Source organism: Hoplias malabaricus, chromosome 14, assembly GCF_029633855.1.
Source record: "Hoplias malabaricus isolate fHopMal1 chromosome 14, fHopMal1.hap1, whole genome shotgun sequence".
Lineage (NCBI taxonomy): Eukaryota > Metazoa > Chordata > Actinopteri > Characiformes > Erythrinidae > Hoplias > Hoplias malabaricus.
The window spans coordinates 17,330,565-17,352,293 of NC_089813.1; the positions used below are offsets into that span (position 1 = coordinate 17,330,565).

General features: G+C 37.2%; 1 protein-coding gene across 1 annotated transcript; it reads right to left on the reverse strand.

Moving 5' to 3' along the window:
- Positions 1-6,396: 6,396 nt before the first annotated feature.
- Positions 6,397-20,205, reverse strand: zbtb34 (zinc finger and BTB domain containing 34). The gene is made up of 2 exons (XM_066644088.1): positions 20,102-20,205; positions 6,397-9,673 (listed from the first exon to the last, which is right to left on the reverse strand). Exon 2 carries the CDS (start codon positions 9,637-9,639, stop codon positions 8,119-8,121), a length of 1,521 nt encoding a protein of 506 aa, XP_066500185.1. The 5' UTR covers positions 9,640-9,673; positions 20,102-20,205; the 3' UTR covers positions 6,397-8,118.
- Between the last annotated feature and the right edge of the window lie 1,524 nt (positions 20,206-21,729).

The following is a 21,729-nucleotide window of genomic DNA, read 5'->3' on the forward strand; positions in this document are numbered from 1 at the left end:
CTTGGTCAGGGCTCCTTTAGCATGAACTACTGCATCAGTGCAGCGTGGCATGGAAGCCCAGGTTGCCTTCAGCTCGTCTGCATTGTTGCATCTGGTGTCTCTCATCTTCCTCTTGACAATACCCTAAAGATTCTTTGTGGGGTTTAGGTAAGGCAAGTTTGCTGGCCAATCAAGCACAGTGATACTTGTGCTTGATTTCCAAATAAAATGTAAAATTCCCTTTCATCTGAAAACAAGACTTTGGACCACTAAGCAACAGCCCAGTCCTTTTTCTCTTTGGCCCAGATAAGACGCTTCTGGAGTTTTCTCTGTGTCATGAGTGTCATGACAGTTGTAGTTGTAGCAAATACATTATCTCAAGATCCCAAGATAATTAAGGTAAGGGAAGAATTTTTTTTTAATGAACAAAAAAAAAAAAAAAAATTCCCTACATGTACTTTCACCCCCCCCCCACACATGTCCCAATTTTTAATGTATGTTAAAAAAATTCCCCCACATGTCCTTTTTATTTCACATGTCCCTTCCGGGGCTCCGTATTTAACAGCCTAAACATAGAAGCTTTTACTGTGATTTACCACAACGAAATTTTTTTATCAGCATCACACATTAAATTAACAGAGAGGGGTATAATTTGCTTGTTACTTAAAGAAAACATATTCAAGCAAGACAATAAATATCTGAATGATCCGGAGACGTAAGCATAGTTCCGAGCAGTGTATCTTTATCCAGTGGATCAATATTTAGCCATATTTTGTGACAAAAAAAAAAACACTGACACTTTCTCAAATTTAACTGACTAGCTGTAAACTCTCAGCCCCCACTGAGGGTCTACACAATTTCCTGAAATGTATACAGCGCCACCAAGCGAGTAATATGTAGCATTACTGTTCAGCAACAAAATGAACTGTGCTATCTGCTAGTGCTTTATTTCTGAAGATTCAGACTCAATATAAAGAGGTTGACAAATGTTCAAAACCTTTTTGCTGTGGTTTGAATCAATGTAGAATATTACTAAAGTAAAATTCATTATTAATTTAAAGTATAATTTACACAGCTCATTATCATATTAACCTTTGTTAACTACTGGTCTATTTTTATAATATTGAAGAAATAAAGACTCAGAGACAATCTGCCAAATCAGCAACTTTATTTTACAAACAAATGCAATTTTAGTATCTATTGACATTTCTCCATCATAAAAAAGCAATTTACAAGCACTTTAAAAGAAAAATAAAAAAGCAGCACAGACTGATTATGAGCAAAATATATCATTTGAATAAATATAATTTTATATTTCATGCTATAAAATAAAATTCATAAATGGCGAGTTAATTGTTACAGCATCGGCACCAGCTAGCTTCATGTACTTCATAGTTGTATAAAACAGTAGAGTTCTGAGGTTCACAGTAGGGTTTGTGAGGTTGTAAGTATAGTGGACTACAGAGAGTTGGGTAGAGATATACTTCCAGAGTATAAGCTAAAAGATCTCCAGTTCCTCCAAGCTGAAACTCTGTGCTCATCCCATGCATACTGAAAAGCATGAACAGGAAAGAAAAAGAAAGAAAGAAAAAGTCAGGTGCATTCAAGACACCCATGAGGCAGACTGTTTTTTTTTTTGGGAACCAATGACTGAGGACTTGCTTCCCCAACCTGAAGTAAAAGTGCACAAATAAGTTGATTTGAACATACAAAATGCATCGCATGTCCAAAGTGGCCATTACCGATTACTAGTAAGCCCTGAGTTCTACTCATTTTTTGCCATAATCACCGAATACATGAGAATCAGAAGCTAACAGAATTTCAGAGACTGCTCAACATCAGAAATTCACTCCGTTTCCGATTGTCTAAATAGTTATGCAGTCCCGGTATAAGAGGAAATGGAGGAGATCTTTGTGGCTCTCAGGGAAGCAGGGTGTCCCTCCCAAGATCCCTTTCATATTTGACACAGATTAAAAAGGTGCAACGTTTAACTAGCTTGCATTGAGGTGGCAGATGGATGGAGTACAGACACATACATACACGCACACACAAAAAAAGAAAAGAAAAGGAGAAAACACACCGCTCTACACATGCACAAGGCTCTGAAACTCATAGCCTTCAACTGTACATGGGCTGTGGATAGCAGTGTCCACAACAAAGCCGCATTATCACTCAACCTGTCCAAATGTTCACAAAATCTCTTATTTCAACAAATAAGGGTAAAACAAACAAGCAAACAAACAAAAAAACTTTAAATCCTCTCCTCATCTTGAATTAACTTGACTCCCTGACAACCTGAAACCACTCATTTTGAGACATGACACTTCTGTAATCCGAGAGGCAGTCAGACCGCAGTAGTAAACTGCTCTTAAAAAGGTTATTGCTTTTGCATATTACACAGTGGAGAAATGATGGAAGCAGAGAAACAATGGAAGACTTCAAGATTCTCGTTATAACTAAGATCAGTGTTCATAAACTACCTGAAGTAAGTCAGCTTCAATAAAAGGACAAGCTGCAAATTCAAAAAGTAGTCCCACAACCTTCCACATGTAAACACTTCTTTTTGATTACTGTACACGGCCCATACTTAACTCCTGGTTTTCTGCGAAAACATGAACAGAAATAGTGAACATGTGTCTTAGTCATCAACTCAAATTGGGTCTGTTGAATATAACGCAATTTACTATCATTCTTGAAATCACTAACAAGTATGTAATAAACCTTAAAACACCCCATAACCTACATGTATGCGCTTTTTTTGTATATAAAATCATCAATAAATTCACCTGACCAGTCTAACAGCACCATTTAAATTGTTAAACCTCATTAGAAATAAAATACTTGAGGCCTAATATTTGAGTCCCGTTAAAGAGGAGTAAAATTAGATAAGCTAACCCCTTCTATAAGGAATATGTAATATATATTTAGATAATAATATAAAGTTATGTTCATCTTAAGTGCATGCCAGACGAAAGAAAATATACTTAAATTATTTTTCAGAGCAATGAAAAAAAATAAAAATAAACAGATCTGCATTTTTGCATTTCATTATATACGTGGTGACCACCATGCAGTACTTACATCTTACATCTATAAATGGTCTAGCATGCACTTCAGCACTCTACCAAAAAAATAAAATAAACTGTAGAGTGGCTGGCACAGTTTAGAAAGAATCATTCTGGCAATATCTTATTAAAAGCTAAATGAATAGTCCATGGTTTAATTCACTGATATTTTTTTATTTTTCCAAGAGGTAGCTTCCAGTGTTTGAAGCTGTCTGATTGTCCCATTTCTTACGACTTGCTACAATCTCTTCCTGTCAGAACTGCATAATACGTTTAATGCAAAATGTCTGTTACTGCATGTTTACTCCTCAAATTCCTCAAACCTCAGCACATCAAAAGATATTCAAAATAAAAGCAAAAACAAATAGGTTTCGAAGCAGTGGACGGCAACAACAAGAACACCCCAAGCTGATTAATTAGCATAGGTATATAATCAGCTGAATCTCTATACATATGGCCAGACTGAGTACATGCAGAAATAATATATTAAAACATTTGTCTTCTGAAGTTCACTTTGGATCAGTCAGGGAAGTTTACATTATTCATGGCAAGGCACAGATTCAGTTCTCTGTCAGAATTATTTTGCAACTTAGTAAAAATTCTCTTTTGCAAATAGTTTTACTATCTTTTGGACTGAACATCCCTGCCTTGCACCATATGTTTATGGCTTAACTGATGTTTATCTTACAAGCAAATGCTATCCCTTGAGTCCACAATTAGAGAACAGTAGGAAGTGTGGGTGGTGATTGTGGGGTTTCCATTCTCAAATTTAATTTCCACCTAATCTTAAGGGACATTTCTAATGTAGGTATGAGCAACAAGGTAAAAAAAAAATAAAAAAATAAAAAAATAAAAAATATTTAATAATAATAAAGGGGAGAGAGGGAAAAAAAAGGTTTATCTGTTCTACGGCTTGTTATGGTCTTTTAATGGATGTGCAGTGTATATGACTTTATACATTTTTGGTTATCTCTTTGGTTAGCAGCCAAAATAGCATTAACTGCTAGGTGGAGTTGATGAAATTAACTAATCTAGTTTCTTGGACGCTATCTAACAAACCACAAACTGATATGCATGGTGTTAAACCAACAATTGGTACCTCTAAGAATTACACACATATCCTGGGCAATTGCCCAAAACAAAATATTTTCTGGGGGGAAATAAAATTACAATACTTAATTACACTAATTATTACACTACTTTACATACACTGCTTAAGAAGACTTCTGTCAGTGTTCAATAATGGACCAGATCTGGTAAGAGGAGAAAGGCATAGCCATGTGAACAGAATGTTCATCACTGTCTAGTATTTGAAACAGTAGAAGGAAAAACAAAACAATAACTAAAATCTGAGAAGAGCCAAAACCTTAACTCACTAAAGATGCTTAATTTGAATATTTATGAGGGAATCTAACATAAATGTAAAGACAACCTGGTTTAAATAATCTATGTTCACACTGTGCCAGAGGTATTTAAATTAGAAAAACAAAAAAACAACCCAAAAAACACCAGCAGGAAAAACAAATGAAAGAGAAAAAAAATACAATCATATTAAAGGGGGAGGAGAAAAAAAAGGAATGCTTTTTGAAAAAAGATATTAAAATACATACAATTTTACATTGCAGACAAAGGCTACACATTACCCATTACCCTAGAATAAGTGCTATTGTTGCTGGATAATTATTTTAATATTCTAAAATATTCAGCCGAGTGTTGAGGATCAAGTTTTTTTTTATTTAAAAAAAACTCTCTAGTCTAAGTGGTATCTATCAAGCAGGCAAAAAAAAAGCCCTTAAGCAATGTGCAAGCCTGTTTTAGTCTGTTGGAGCATCAAGAACTACAAATTACATTCTGAGAATATAATTAACTTGGCAGAGGAATTTGAGGACTACCAATTGGGAACAATGTCTATCACCCATTTCATAACACTTACAAAACTGCCAGAGATTGTCACTTGTACATTAATATGTACTTTTGGACATATAATGTGAGATAGTGAAATAAAATGCTCTACAACCCTGATAGAAATGTCAACACCTACAGGTTAAATGAGCCCGTGTGAAAAACAGTTCTATGAGTCATAGGTTATTCAAGAAGAAATAGGTTCTGCTGCCTTTAAAAACCTAAAAACATTCGTTCAATAACTTTTAATTTTGAAGATACTAGAGTAAGGCCCTCAGTGTACTTCAACAAAACACTTTTAGCAACCAAAAGAACAACATGCGACAAACACACAATGCCACCATTCATATTTTCCATTTTGCCTGAGCAGCTGGGATCTATGTGATTTTATCTAAAGCTTTGGATTAATTTCACTATATAGTCAATGGTTCTATGAAAACCAGCTTTTTTCTTGCAGTTATCAGCTAGCTTTACTCGAAGATTTTAAACCCAAAAACAAACTTTTCAAAGTAGCTAGAATAGATTATCTACATAAACAATGTTTAAGAGTTGGTTTAAAGCTGGCTTACTCCTGTGTTTCTCCAGTAAATAAGATATATGCCTTTTGGCATACACAGCTTTAAGAATGTAAAACCGGATTGGATTAGTTATTTTTAAGTGTACATCTGTAATAGAAATTTTACATGTCTCCTTTAAATCTGAATTGAAAACACCATTTCCCCCCTCTACATTTTCATCAGCTACCTCTTTCAAATAACTAAAAAATATAGTTTTTCCCTGTATCAATGTATGTCTGAAAAGTGACCTTGAGTGTGAGAAAGGTGCTATATGAATAAAACGTATTATTTATGATAAAACACTTGCATACAAATGGCAAAAAAGGTAATAAAATCTAGATCCCCCTATAATGATGACTAATTTTATCAGCCTGTGTGATCTCCCTTACATTATAGGTTTTATTTTTTTCCCAGGTGAAGTCCAGAAAACTTTTAACAACTACACCAAGTAACTGGTTTTGTAACTCCTCCATTTTTGCATTGTTTTGCTGCTCTTAAAATATTGCCTGGGAGTATCTGTGGAACAAAATGGAGGCTAAATATGGTGCGCAGCAGTGCTCAAACTGTTATTTTATCCATTGTGAGGCGAGATCTGCCTTTTAAAGAGGAGAGATTTGTATAGATAAAAGATTTGGCAAGATAAAAATGATCAGACCAGAGTTCAGTGTCATACAGTAAGTGAATCAGCCTGTGAAGGGCATCAGGAAAAAAACAGACATGGTCAATTTTAATAGAAATAAAATTAGAAGACTACCCCCCGCCCCCTCCCAAACACATAAAAGAGAGAATTACCCCAGGATCTCATGGAAGTTTAATACTGTCCAGATAGGGTTTAAGGAATTTTCTGTATACACACACGTATTTAAATACCTCAAAGCCTGTATCACAGGCTGACAGAACATTTTGTTCTGTAAATATATGCATTTTGGAGCAGCACTAGAATTACAGTTTTGTACACGAGCTGGAAAATAGACTGAAGTTTTCTTTTTTACTGGCATTACCTGAAGAGTACAAATTCCACATTTCACCAACCGTAAAGGGTTTCAAATACCTAACATTACATTTTTTTTAATCTAGAATCAGCCACTCAGTTTTTAAAGGCAACAAAAACCATAAATCCCCAGAAATATCTATGCAGCACAACAGAACTATTGCAGAGGCCTAAACAACACACAACCCACTAACGTCCAGATCCCTGCCAGAAGAATTAGGCTTAAGTGTCTAATGACTAATGAAAGGTGAATATATTAATCTGTCAGTGTGAAAAATGTGGCCCGATGATGACTAATTACAACTTTATGTTTCAAATGAAAATATAATCATTAAGTAGTAACGAGAAAAAATTAGATTTGAAGTAGTGAGGGACACTTCATAGTGTCAATTCCATTAAATGTCATTTAGGAATTTGGCTTCATATTTCAAATTTGAACATTCTATTGGCTGTGATGCAACCACATACAAAACCTTTAAAACTGACCATTATATGCTTTAATTAATACAAGTAAATGGAAGAAAAAAAATACATAAGCTGTTCTGATTATAATTTTAAATCAAGCTGATATTGATAAAGTACTTTTTAGCTTTAAATTCTTTGAACATATATAATAAGAGCTTTTTAGACTCAATGAATTAATTACATTTGATGTTTACTCACCTCAGTTGATAAAATTTAGCAATGTCACACATGCTATTGTGGGACGAAACCCCATCACTGATGCAACAAAATGCATATTGCAGGTAGGCTTCATCCTAATCTTACTACGTTCTTAAGCACCTTGTTATTCAAAAACATTGAACACAATTTCTCAACAAAAACAATAAGATCAATTTAAATTTCATACAATCTTGAAGGAATATTTCACTGAAGTACCAAGGCTTCGTGTAGTGAGGATGTTTTGTGCCAGGATTTCGCTATGTGAAGCATTTTAAACCCTATGAAACAAAACAAAAATGTGTCCGTTTTTTTTTTCCATTCTTTTTTTTTTTTTTTTTTTTTTTTAAAAGAGGCTTCTTCAGTTCCTTTCAGGTTCTTGGCTATGAGGTAGAACCCAGTTGGAGTTGAGGAAAAGCTTACAATACTGTCTGTTATGAGTATGTTTCGTTGTATGATGAGGTATTGAAAGGATGTGTCACACAAAGCTTTTGCACTGGCAGATAAAACCAATCCTTAAGTGATGGGCCCTTTTCAGGCCACATGTGCAAAAACAGGTTAGGTAAAAGCATGATATGACAAGCATCTTATCTGAGCTTTCACATTATCAATTATTGCAACATGCCTATATTACTCTATGTTTAAAAACATGGAAATATATATACGTATATAAAAAAAATAATTGATAAAACAAACTATTGAAGGCCTTGATTATTGAGACCTTCTACCCGATTCTCCTCCCCAACTATGTTGCTCCTTCCCTTTGAAAAACTTGTTTCTTAAAAAGGCCTTCTCTATTTTTAAGTCCTGTGTTACACAAACAGATGACTTACACAAAAACGGGGAAGTAGAAAATGCGCAAGGCAGGTTCATCATCCACTCGGTTCTTTTTAAAAACAAGTGAAAAGGGCCAAATTTAAAGCTTCCTGTCACAGGACAAACAACCTATTAAAAACTTGATTTCTTAATAATCACATCTAGACACGGGGGCTTCTTGGGGACTGCACTTGCCATTCTCACCACTGGCATTATTCGCTGGCCCATCATCAGCATACACTCTGTAAGTTACTTCTGAGGTGTCCTCTGTTGCCGCCTGCTGGCCTTCTGCTGCTTCCACCAGAGAGTCTGTGTGGTTGTTAGCATCGGTGCCTGAGCCCATGTGCTTCTTACGCAAGTGCTGGTTGAGAGTGCCTTGGAAGGGAAAGCACTTGCCGCATATCTGGCAGTGGAAGGGTTTGTTGTCTGTGTGGCCGCGGATGTGATACTCCAGTTGGTCTTTGCGGGTGTACTTCTTGCCACAGTACTTGCAGACAAAAGGAGTGATGCCCATGTGCAAGCGCATGTGGCGGTCGAGACTTCCTTTCTGGTTGAAGGACTTGCCACAGTAAATGCAGATGAGGCGTTCGTTAAAGGGGTACCACTGGCCACGCAAACTGCGCTCCCTCATGTCGTTCTCAAAGGTTGCACCTGTCGCTGCTCCCTCTGCATCCTCAGTGCCTGGCTTGAGCTGAGAGAGAATTTCGGCTGAGACTGGAATTGGACGCTTAGGCCTGGCTCGACCACCTCGGAAACCACTGAGGATTGAACGAGAGGGGCTGGATGGACTTATGCTCACGAAGCAGGGTGACGGTAGTGCAGAATAAGTGTAGCCAGCTGGGGGCAGCACTGGGCCAAAGGATCCCACACTCACAGCTAGCACCTGTTCCCCATCTACCAATTCTGTATGGTAGCCATCATCACCTGCTGATGAGCTGTCAGAATAGGTGGGCCTGTCCGTTTTCTCCAGTTTGATGTGAACGTCTGTCACTTGGCCATCCTTTCCAATCAGGTCCACCTGTTCTGGCTCAGCCTCCATGGACACCTCCTGCTCAGAAACACTATCGCTGCTGCCGCGGTCTGACTGACCCTCCTCTGCTAACTGCGCAGGCCCCCTGCTTGATGCCCTAGCTTCTCCACAATGGCTCTTTCTTGGGTAGTAGGGTGGGGAAATCTGAGTTGGGTTTACAAAAATTCCTCCTTCTGTCAGGCCATTGCGAACAACTCGGGAGGAGGTGCAGTCTTCATCAGTATCTGCTCCAATGGGCACGGGGACACTGATCTTGGAGTGAATACCCTCCAGGATCTGAGTGCACTTGTCAATGACAGCCTGCATTTGCAAGAAGCTGGCAGCAGTAAGGAAGCTGATAACATCACGCAGACGCAGCTCCATGTGCCCTGTGTAGCAGAAGGCCAACAGTTGTTCAAACACTTCGGGGCTCTTGATCACGGAGATGGAGAGGCCGCTCATTGTGCCCAGAGCCGTGTGGTCACGGAAGTAGGGGGAGCTGGCGGCCAAGACAGCTTTGTGTGCCCTGAATGGCTGGCCCTGGATGTGCACAATGATGTCGCAAAGCTTACCCTGGAGCCGGAGCTCATTGAGCTGGTTCAGAACGGTGTTGCTGAACTCAGGCACATCAAACTCTATGAAGCCACCACTGTCCTCCATGACTCATTGATGTCTCTTCTGGTTTACAGAAAACCTTAAAGGAAAATACAAAAAAATTTTAGATTTAAAATTATCCTAAATTATACACCCAAACGCAATGTAATGGTGCTTTTCAACAGCATGGGTCTGGCTCGCTTAAATCTTGTTGCTTTTCCACTAGCACAGCTCCCCTGCATAAGGGAGCCCATGACGTCAAAAAGCCCAGTCACTAACTTTGAAAACCACAAAAACGGGTGTGATAAATTTAGGTGCTGTTTACTCTGTGTGTTTCACAGGGAATTTTCATCTACCAACAGCCCAAGGAGAATTTACACCTCTCCAAAACACATTGAGGTAAAGTTACTAGTTGCCATTGTGAGTCTGATAAAAATAAATGTGAAAGCTGCTGTAACTTAAGAGATTTTACAAGCGACGTGTTTGTGCTGGATTTGAATGTGCTCTGCATTTTGTAGTGATTGACCTGTTTACATGTCCTGATTTAGTACCTACTCAGCATGGCTGGAACCCAGAGCGAGCAGGGAGTGGAAAAGAACCTGGTTCCAGGAAACAGGTACCAGATTTGGCCAGTGGAAAAGCAAAAGAATCAAGCCGAGTCATGTAGGTTCCATGCAGTTGAAAAACGCCATATGTTCATATGGGGTCATATGAATCATATGTTCTCTCGTCTCGGTACCAATAAAGAAAAACCTCCAATTAAGCAAGCATACTTACCAATCGTTTTACTTAAACTGCATGCTTATTTAAAGTCCCAAGTAACACATTTTAATGTACTTTTCTGTATAATTCCAAACCCAGGTGTTGTGTGAAGTGTTTAGCAAAGTTTAAATAACGCAAGGCGTATGAAACACTAGACCATTAAAATGCTCTCATCAATCCTCGGAGAACAATGTGAGACTGGTCTTAATATTCTATAGAATGTGCATGATTTACAGCTCTTTATCACTGGTTAACAAACTTTGTGTAAGTTACTATTGCAACACACAGCTTTGAGACAGAGAAGCTGTGTTCTTTAGCATTTTACTTTAAATTGCGGTTTTGATTTTAGAGATCTTTAGGGTTATCTGAGGTTTTGATACCTGTAACTGAGTTACCAGCTCAATTATAGATACACAACATGCCACATACAGGGAGAATCTGACTGAACTCTGGGTTAACTTGATGTGAGACTCAAAGAGAAGGTGGAGACATTAACTTTGTGTTTAGGACTGCCCATTCTGCATCATGAGGGGAGCAGTACTGGTGAAATATTGCAGACATTAGCCAGATTAACTAAATTAGAAAAAAAAAATTGCTTCCCAGGGGCTTTATGTCCCTTACTAGAGCCTGAAACAAGGACGCTATTTGTATTAGGGATAAATACCATTATTTTCCCCAAATGAGTACATGTATGTGTATTTTTGTACTTACAGGACACTTACTTAGAATTAAGCAATCAGGAGCACTGTGTAATAGTGTAGTTATTAATTAAAAAGTGTGTTTATTTCTGGAACTGTCCATCTTTTATTTAGCATTTTCCCACATTACACCACCAATAATTAGAATTTCCCCCTGGGACCAATAAAGTATCTATCTATCTATAAATTAGTAACATGAGCTGCAGCAAGCACTTGATATGAATTTGCAGTGTTGTGCATTTCTGCTATACGATAACGGCTGGGAAGTTCCACATTATTGGCAGTGTTTATTTAAGAGCAGCAGCCTAATCTGTCATTGGATCCAATTCAAAACTTGTAAGCAGAGAAAATTTAATTTGAGCAAAATCCACGTTGAGAAATATACACTTTGAGTGAAGAAAAATCTCCAGTGTAACGCAAAAGGTCATCAATATAAACATTCCATAAAACTTAAAGTATTTAAGTAGTTTTTTTTTTTTTTTACAACCGTGTTTTGGACATCCCCAACAATCTGAATTGAGATGTGACCAGTAAGAAATATGTACCCTAATTAGACAAAATTTACAATGTGGGGTTGGATTTGATAGACAAGTTTTTAATCATGTTTTTCTTACTCTTTCTTTGACTTGTAAAGTGTTCTTAAGCATCCAGAAAGGTGCTTACACATGAAAGTCTATTATTATTATAACAACGTTTTTAAAGAATTAATTGAAAATTCAGAACTATTTGATGTAATCTTGCCTATATATTTTGTTTATACTTTTAACGTGTCCCTCACTGTGTGTTCATGTACTGTCTCCTTAAAACCATACTACCGCACTTTGTAGGCCCATCCGAAGCAACATGGTGGAGGACCAACTGTGCAATTTGAGCAATGTGTATCAAAAAAATAATTCTGTGTCTGTCAACTGGGCGTTTTGGCAAAAAAGATATACTTTAATACTTGGCCTTATTCACAGTACAATTTTCACAGTACACAGTACCTTTTCAATTAACTCTAAGGGCAAAAAAGGGCATTAAAAAATAAAAAAATATGGCCTAAGGGTAAGAATGGTACCGGCTTGGTACCAGAAGGTTTCCGGTTCAATCCCCAGGACCAGCAGGTACATCTATGACTCTAGTGTCCTTGAGCAAGGCACTGAACACACAACTGCTCCCCAGGCACGGCTGCTACTCTAGGTGTGGTCACAACCTCTAGTGCACTAGTGTGTGTGTGTGTTTGTGTTTACTGCCACAGGTTAATTGTAGAAAACACATTTCATTGTATGTTGTACAATGACAACTACTTGCACTTTAATAACATTAATGTTAATAAAAAACAAAAACAATTTAAAAAGTTCATTAATTATAATCAAAGTAAATGTTCAATTAATCATAATATTGGTTTGCTGTTATATTGCCCAGCAATAATTACAACAGTGCCTCCCAGCTTCCTGCATAGCACCTACACTAGTCACATAAGCATTTGAACTGAGCCAAAAAAAGAAGAGAGGAAGACGGCCTGGTCTGAAGAATCAAATTTTCTTTTAGACCAGCCATGCGGGTGCTTGTCACATTGCAACATGATGCACTACGGGAAAAACACAATCTGGCAGAGGCCGTGTGATGCTCTGTTACTTTGTGTATATTACTTTATCATGTGCCATCGATTTAAAAACACTTTTCAGACCAAGTATACCACTTCATGGCTATAGTATATACTAATGGTGATGGCCTTTTTCAGTGGGATGGTGTGTACTGCCACACTGTAAAAACTGGTCAGCAATGGTTTGAGGAGCAAGACAATGAGTATGTGTTGACATGGCATCTCTGGATATGCTGAGAAATACTCAATCCACAAAGGCCCCAACTCTTAAATTATAAAGGATATACTGCTAACCTTTTGATGCCTAACACCACAGGACACCTTTGGAAGTCTTGTGAAATCTATGCCTAGACAAGCAAAACCTGTTTTGCCAGCACAAACGGGACATATAAAATATTAAGCATGCAGCTATAAAGTTATGGCTGATCAGTGTCCAATAAAGAACTAATAAAATCCTTCATTGATAAGTTAAAACTAAGCTGCTGCTGTGAAAAAAACACTGTCCAGTGGTCTCAGTACTTATTTTAGTTCTTTCGTCTTTACTGACCCTGGACAGCAGTTTTGTTCCTGCTGTAACGTTAAATTCAACCAGGAAAAGTTTAACAATAAGCCAATGTGTTCAATCCAGTCTGTTAAAGCAGGGAAATCACAAAACTGTGCAGTACAGTAGTCCTCCAGGACCATGACTGAGAAACACAAAACTTGCCAGACCATACTTTTTTCCAGTGGTAGGAAAAAAAAGAATGCAATACCTCAAGTTGTGTTGCAAGATCGCTAAAAAGTACAACATAAATTTCCTGTTACTCTTAAGTGTCTCACATCTTCCATTGTGTTTTACATTCTTAGTAATCCATGCTTGACTAATTCTAAACAAATGGCAATTCAGTATGATCATCAGCTGTCAGGAGTCTGGGTAAAATCTTTCTCCAGTTGCCAGAATTTACCAGGACACCTGTCCCACCACCCATACTTTAACATCCTGGCACAGTAAAAAGAAAGCAGGGGAGGCATGTTGGGAGGGGATCACGTATCTCTAGAGGAAACCAAGAAATTGATGGACATTTTAGAGGAAACACAAAAACTGACAGTACAGATAATGAAACAAACGGCTAAGCAGGGGATGTTCATTTGTGTTTCCTCCTTTACATTCTTCTGTCTTTATGTGAGCTGTAAGTTGAGCTTTACCAGCGAGTGAGGCTGCCTGCCCACGCTATGTGTACTGAACTGAACCCAGTTTTGACAAGATGCCAGAGAATGTATGCCGAGTTGATCTGGTGGACTCAAGGGGTGAGTGCCATTGGCTAACTTCCAGAAAGCTGGAGTCACAGGTTTCACAGCTTAGGATCCTGTTCTTAATCGAATGGTAAGCTAGATTTAAACAATATGTCAAAACTATACATTACACTATAAAATCCTTCCTCAGCACAGTCTATGCTATATATCAGCCTTTTCCAACTAGTGTAATAAGCATAATAACACTGGACATGGATTTTGTGAACCAAATGTACAGTATGTGAAAGATTAACAACCTACTGATGTTTATGCAGGATGTTATAATTTACTTGTCTGAAGACTGGCTAAGGTTCATTGCTCAGCCAATCAGATCCCTGAGCCACATTTCACATATTGCAGTCCAAAGAAAAACATGCATCTCAATTTTCTTTCAATTTTTAGTGTAGTATTCCAATTATATTATAATTATCATCATTATTATATTACCATTTGAACACAGCAGCTGTCCTTTACATTGTGTGAAAATACCATGATGAATGCACCAACAGAAATGCTCCAAAATCACCATTTATTTTTACATTAATTTCCACTGAAAGTGAAAAAGGATGTCCTCCTCCTATAAAAAGTTACTATTTTGGAGATACGTGTTTTTCTTTGGACAATGACGATATATTGCATATATGCATATTGGATGCAAGTCCAGAAATTGGATAACTACATGAATTAGCATTAAGAACAAATTAAATCCCTTATATATTCTACTTTCCCAATGCACAATAAGTGTGGCATCAAATATTGGTTCAAAATATGTAGGTCTGTTTCTTGTTTAAATGTCTATACATCCATTCATTAGCTAATTATAACTATAAGACAATGCATTGTGTCCAAACTTTGCCTCTATTTTTCACAGGAGGTTAAAGTAATTAATGTGTGTGTAGGAGTTTAACAATACATTACATTAACGACTTATCATACAATATATAGATATTTTCTAAATTTTTCTGACCACAATGTAGCCCATTAGATTTACTTGTGTATTTGTTTACGTTTGTAGAATGAATATCACCAATAATTCAGCCAGTTACTCTGTTCTGTTCTCTGGATTCCTCTGGTCTCTCCATTCTGGAGGCATTATGTGTATTTGTTTAAAAACCGTTTTTTTTTTTTTGTTTTGTTTTGTTTTTTTTTTTGTTCTTTCTAAATAATTTTTATATTCTAATTCCAATTTTCAATACTCCTAACAAATATATATATATATATATATATCGTTATAATTTCAATGCTCTTTAAAGTGGTAAAGCCCATTATTATGCGTTTATATTATTGCCGGACCGCCTACCAGGCCGGCCTAGAAGAGGCATTTTCACTTACTGACTGACTCCTAATGTTGAAATGCATATGCACAAGGAAGAACATTACTTCACATTCTGCTGTTAGTTCAGCCATATTTTTACAAGGTGGCGCTACTACACCGTCTGTTGTTAGTTCAGCCATGTTTCACATAGCGCTTTTCCACCAACGAGGAGACAGAGCGGTTCCAGTTCCTGAACTAAACTTGGAACCATTGTGCGTGTTTCCACAGACAAACTGGTTCACAAACCAGAAAAAAATAGTTGACTGGTGGAACCAAAGAACAGTAGGTTCTTCAGCGCAAACTATGTCTTTGTCCGTGGGCGTGCCGAGGTTCAGTAACTCAGAGCCTCACACACAGCATCATCGCCCAGTGGAGCTGGACAGATCATTTACAAAGTTTCATATAAATAAATAATAGGAGATAAAACAGGAACACTCACTGCTTGTGTGTTTTTGGGGCTGTGTTTGGCTTTGTGTTAGTTACGTTACTCCACTGTTCAGCAGGAGGGCTCACACCTCAGCAAAATTTACACACCTATTATCTGACAGAGAGAGGAGGACTGCTGAATTTGTCTTATTTCATGTGAGTATGTGTCTTTGCCTGAAAACTTGTAAAGGGATGTGGTGGGGAGACATTTTGTGGCATTAGTGTGTTTATAGAATTCCATATAGCTGCGCACAGCCACATTAAACTTCATGTGCTTTACTCGAACCAGTTACATTGAATTTATATGTAATTCATAGAAGTTGTAGTTCTTTGGTAGTAAATCATTTACTATTTATTTTGAAATAAAATGAACAAGAAAAACAGTGATGCAGGTGTTATATTTAATTATAAATTATCATCATAACAGGCCAATGTATGGGAAGCTATAGTTTAGCCTGGGCATCTAAATTAAGTTAATATTAAATTATCTTGTTCTTAAATTAATTACTTACAGGAAGACAGAGTAGCAAAATTGTCATTCAGTTCCCAATGTCAATACCTTTGCCCTATCAGCATAAACACACTAATACAAAAAAAAGTTAACTCAGGGATCAAAATATTAATGAAAAAAAAAAAGGAATAAATAAATAAAAATTATTAATACATGATTCCGGGTAGGCTTCAGACACCCTGAGATCCTGAACTGGATAAGCGGTTACAGATAATGAATGAATGACATTAATACACAAGAATATCTGTAGACCGTTAGATTTGATAATGTGACTGAACATTACAGATGTATATTTTCGAGAAGTAAACCACATAAGTATATTTGCAGGGCTGATAGTGGAAAAAAACTTTTTTCCATGCCCAGGAAGTGGACAGGGGTGGGATTTTTTGAAATAGCCCTTTAAATTATATAAATAAATAAATGGACAACATTCAGACATGAGATGAACAAACCCAATGTACGCCTATATTACAGTAGCATCTTTATACAGAGCACCACAGCTTTGTGTGTCTGTGACGGTGGGAATATGTGGGCGGGAGCACGAGGCTAGGCTATAGCATATGGTATGTCGTAGGTTCAAAGGAGAAGTATAAATTGAGCTTCAATTTGGTCAAAACCCAAGGCCTGACCTTACCCTATTTCTGATTGGCTTATTGGGTAGTAGGCTTATTGTTGGTGTGGTTGAGAGTGAAAGCTGCGCCACTGAGATCCATAGATCACTGGGTAAACCTGATTTTCTTTTTTACCTTTCCAGTCACATCAGTACACTGGAGATCCAGTGCGGAAACCAGAAAAGACGTTGAACAAAATATTTGGCAGACAACTACTGACAAAGGAAACATATGAACTAGTTAAGGAAAGTGTATAACAGTGTAAAACTGCTGCTGTTTTAAGATGGCCCATGTATACTGATAGCTATAGCATTAACGCAGTTTTACTTAGCAGCCAGTGACTCACTCTAATACAATACATTCACACTGCCATATTCTTATACATAAATATTGTAAAGTAGTGTTAGGCAGGTGAAAGCAAAAGCAATGTCATCAGCATAAAGAAACTAAGCATTGCTGAAAGACTGCTTCAAGATAAGCCGCATTTAGCCTATTCTGCAAAATGTCGAGCTTGGTCAGTACAGGCAAAAAAAAAAGCTTAACAAGCAGGGTCTGGCTGGAGGTACTTTGATAGTCCATAAAGAGTAAAGTAAGGGGAAAGCTACCAAGAGGGCTGGCAGTTTTCTGAGAAACTTTGAACTTTTAAATGGCAGTGGTAAAGAGTTTATAGAAGATAAGATCATAAAAATATTAATATCAAACTATTTCTATAACATTTTTCAAACAAACTGCATCTTATTGGAGAAAAACACATGAAAGCACTGAAAACAAATCATAAAACCTACTAAAATAAAAAAATGTAAGTTAACATATACAATTTTCCAGCTAGACATATATAATATGCTTGCTTAAAAAACAACTAAATTATGAGAAGACTGGCAAATATAACCTTACTCAATTTCCAGATGACCAGTGGGCTCTCAAAAACACAGGACAAATTTAAGAAAATTTACTATTTAAACATAAATAAACCATATGATGGTCTCATATAGCTTGGCTCATATTGCTGTCAATATATATATAGCTCATATTGCTGTCCAATCAGTGCACATTTTTCAGTTCTAAAACTAATCTGCTTCTTCTGCAGACACCATTAGCAGGCATTCACAGAGCCTAGCTATTTTGATGGCAAGAAAAGCTGATAGCTGTGCTAGATCAAAAGGAAATTGCTGCACAAATTCAAAAGGATAATTAAGAATGGCTATAACAGGACTGGCTGGGGAAATCAGGCTTTGCATATCTAATAGGCATAATCAGAGGGGATAAAAATATCATCAATTCACTCCCTTTCGTGTTGTGTCCACAGGTCAAAGCCATTCTTTCTTTTCCCCTGTCAGTGTGGACTGAAGCTGGCCAAGATACAAGTATTCAAAGCCCATTGGGCTAAAGCACAAGAACAAAAGAAAAGAAAAATCATAATTTTTTCAGCAAACTGTTCTTAACTGTAGACAGCTTCTCACTTTTCAAAGGCATTCAGCTTTGCTTACAAAGCCATTATCAATGCGCACATGCCGCATCTTCAAATGGACAGTTACATTCAGATGGACAGATAAAACCTCAGAAGTATTTTGTGTTTTAGTACCCAACCCTCCACTGACTTTGCGTGCATGTTGCCTGATGTTTAAAATAAGATAGCAGTACTTGTAACCAAAAACAATTTTACAGCTTGTCCTAAGGAGAACCATAGCCATAAAATCTCAGGGTTTACCAGGTGCAAAGTAATAATGCCTACTCATGCACAAAGCTTAATTGGTTTGGCTCCATCTGTTCTGACAAGCCCTGCAGGAAAAACGTTAACAGACTGTGTGGGACGTGCACGTTTCCCACAACACCATAATGCACCTACCTATAGGAGTCACGTGGAATGAAGCTAAGGAAACTGAGTACCTGTAAAATGAGGCAAAGCAAAGACACACTAAAGCCAGTAGTGAACTAAGTGTAAGGGGAAGGTTTGCTTTATTTATTTTTATTAAAAAAAAAAAAAAAAAAAAAAAAAAAAAAACTTAGCAAACTTGGCCAGTTTTAATCTTATTTTCTCAATTGAAGAAAATGCATTTAAGAAAGATTACAGACACAGTTAAGTTGTTTTTTTTTTAATTTGTGGAAAATAACACCTATTAATATTAAAACAGGAACCCTGAAAGACTTCAGACGCACTTGATGACCCTGTAGCCTATCACTCAATGCCACCAAACTGTACTTTGTACACCTATTTATGTTTGCAAGCAGCCAAAATACCGGTCCAGCTCTTTGAGATCATCTGAGATTAATCATCTCAGATAATAAAGTGACACATTTAGGATGGTTTTAAACCATGAAATTTAACATATACAAATCTAGAAACTAACCTAACAAGTATAAAAATTAACTTATAAAATTGAAAGTAAAATAAGATTCTATTTAATTCAAATGAAAATATCATTACATATTCTTTCTCAAATTGTGTAAAAGAACAAGTACTGGAAAACCAGAATAAAGCAAAAAAATAAAAACCAGCAAGAACCAGATTTCAAAATGAGGAAGTCTTCAAAAAAATGTAACTAACCTCTACCCAACTTGTGTTAAGATTCAATCGTGAGAGCAGATTAAATAAGAAAACACCTGAATTAATGCCCTACTATACTCATAAGTAATATTTCTATTAATCAACAAGTTCATAGGCTTTAAACCATCTAATTACATCCTACACACTTTCAAAGGCACAACCCACGTTGCCACTATTCGAAGGTGCAGCGCTTAGGTGAAAGTGAAGGCTTCTTATCACTTCATGAGAACTTTTTTTAAAGAGATATATATCTATGTGTTTCTTGTTATTACTAGATGTGGTTAGGCGTTGGTTGTCATTCCTGAGCTCATACATCTAGCACTGCGGTCTTATCTGGACTTCAAACAGGATAAACTGGCCTTACCCACTTACTACACACACTGCAACAACTTAAGAAAAATTCTAACATTAACAAAAACTTTGACCATGTCAACAGCATTTATGCTTAACGCATGCATTCCCTTCGTAACGAAGTAAAGGTTAATGAGAAACCTTAGAGTAAATGTACTAATTAACATTAGCTGTACAGCGGTTTGGGTTGCTGAGTGTCGTTGGGTGTTTCAGTTAGCCACTTAGCTAACGTTAGACCTACTGGCACGCTAGCATTTCATGAAATTTATTTTAGCAAACTTAGCTAGTCAGCTAACGTTAGCGCGTTAGCTCTGGGAAAACGGCCATGGAATGCCGACAAGAAAACTGGACAGCTAACACTATTACGAGTTATATACATACAAAATACGCATTTCTCAGCAAAAAATTAACCGTATTATAGAAGGGTTATGTTGACATATTTGCCGCATTACCCTCTCCGGATCAGACGCTGTCCATTCCCCCGCAGCTAGTCTATCTGCTCCGGCCTAGCCTCTTCCTTCTTCCCCCAGCTGTGCTGTGCTGTTTTTTTTCGTACTCTCACTCTCACTCTCTCTCACTCTCTCTCTCTCCAATTCTTTGAACCGATTCCAACTGAATCAATATCGTTTTGTACTTCAAAACGGATATATATATTCAATGTTTTGAGATAATACCTCTTTATTTTGGAATACTAAGTCAATACATTAAGATACAATTTAAGACAGTATCTCATTGTTTTGAGACACTAAGTCTTAACTGACTTAGTATCTCAAAATAATGATATAATATTTTGAAATCTCAAAATAATGCGATACTATCTCAATATGTTAACTTAGTATCTCAAAATAATGATATACTATGTCGAAATATGAGAGCAACTTACCTATTAATGGGAAAAAAAAGCCTTTTTATGTCGTGAAAATGGGCTTCCATACACATTTAAAAAAAAACTCCCAGTGCAATTGTTGGGTATCATTTGTCTTTGGTAATAGAAATGCAATGATTTTTCTTGTATACATACAAGTATACAAGTATATTGTATACAATATTTTTCCATGTATCCATATACATAAACTTTTAAAATGTAAAAACTGGGGATTTTATTGCGTATATGTCACAGTGTAATGGAGTATAAGACATATGTAATGATATAGGCCCTTTAAAAAACCCACTGCATTATGTCTTTGTAGATATAGCAGGCTGGGTTGGTCAGTTGATGGCAAAGCTGGAGTTATTTTACATTTCTCATTTTCTGGGTGGACCTCCAATGGTTACAGGTTACTTGTATGGGGCCTACACATTACATTTCTCACAGTTGTTTGTAATGTGTGTATTAATTTATTTTCCGAAATAAAAGTCTCTATCCTTTTAAGTTCAGTTAAAGTAAATTAAAAACTAATAAAATATTGTACATGGCATGTCAGTAATCTGAAGAATATAATGGACAAGTAGTGGCCTACAGTCAGCGATGTGCCGACAATATTAAGCCAGATAACCAATAAATCGCTGTCTGAGAATTGTGTTATCCCATCGTGTGTAGTTAATGTGCATACGTTAATGTTATTTTCTATCCTGTGTAAAATTCATAAGCCTGTCCATCTTCTAATTAGCGCTGTTCCCCACACTCTTCCGTGCCATCGCCGCTAATTGCTCCACCCACAAATAACCGAAAGTGAATTGGTTGAATCAGATTTTTGATTCATTGAATTGACCAGTTCGAATGAGTCGGTTCACAAACTGAACTGGTTTGTACATTCTCATTTTAGGAGGCTTAACATCCATCCATCCATCCATTATCTGTAACCGCTTATCCAATTTAGGGTCGCGGGGGGTCCAGAGCCTACCTGGAATCATCGGGCGCAGGGCGGGAATACACCCTGGAGGGGACGCCAGTCCTTCACAGGGCAACACAGCACACACACACACATTCACTCACACCTACGGACACTTTCGAGTCGCCAATCCACCTGCAACGTGTGTTTTTGGACTGTGGGAGGAAACCGGAGCACCCGGAGGAAACCCACGCGGACACGGGAAGAACACACCAACTCCTCACAGACAGTCACCCGGAGCTGGAATC

Bases quoted from the DNA above. Each gene is read 5' to 3' on its own strand.
- zbtb34 (XM_066644088.1), bottom strand. From the start codon at position 9,639: ATGGAGGACAGTGGTGGCTTCATAGAGTTTGATGTGCCTGAGTTCAGC.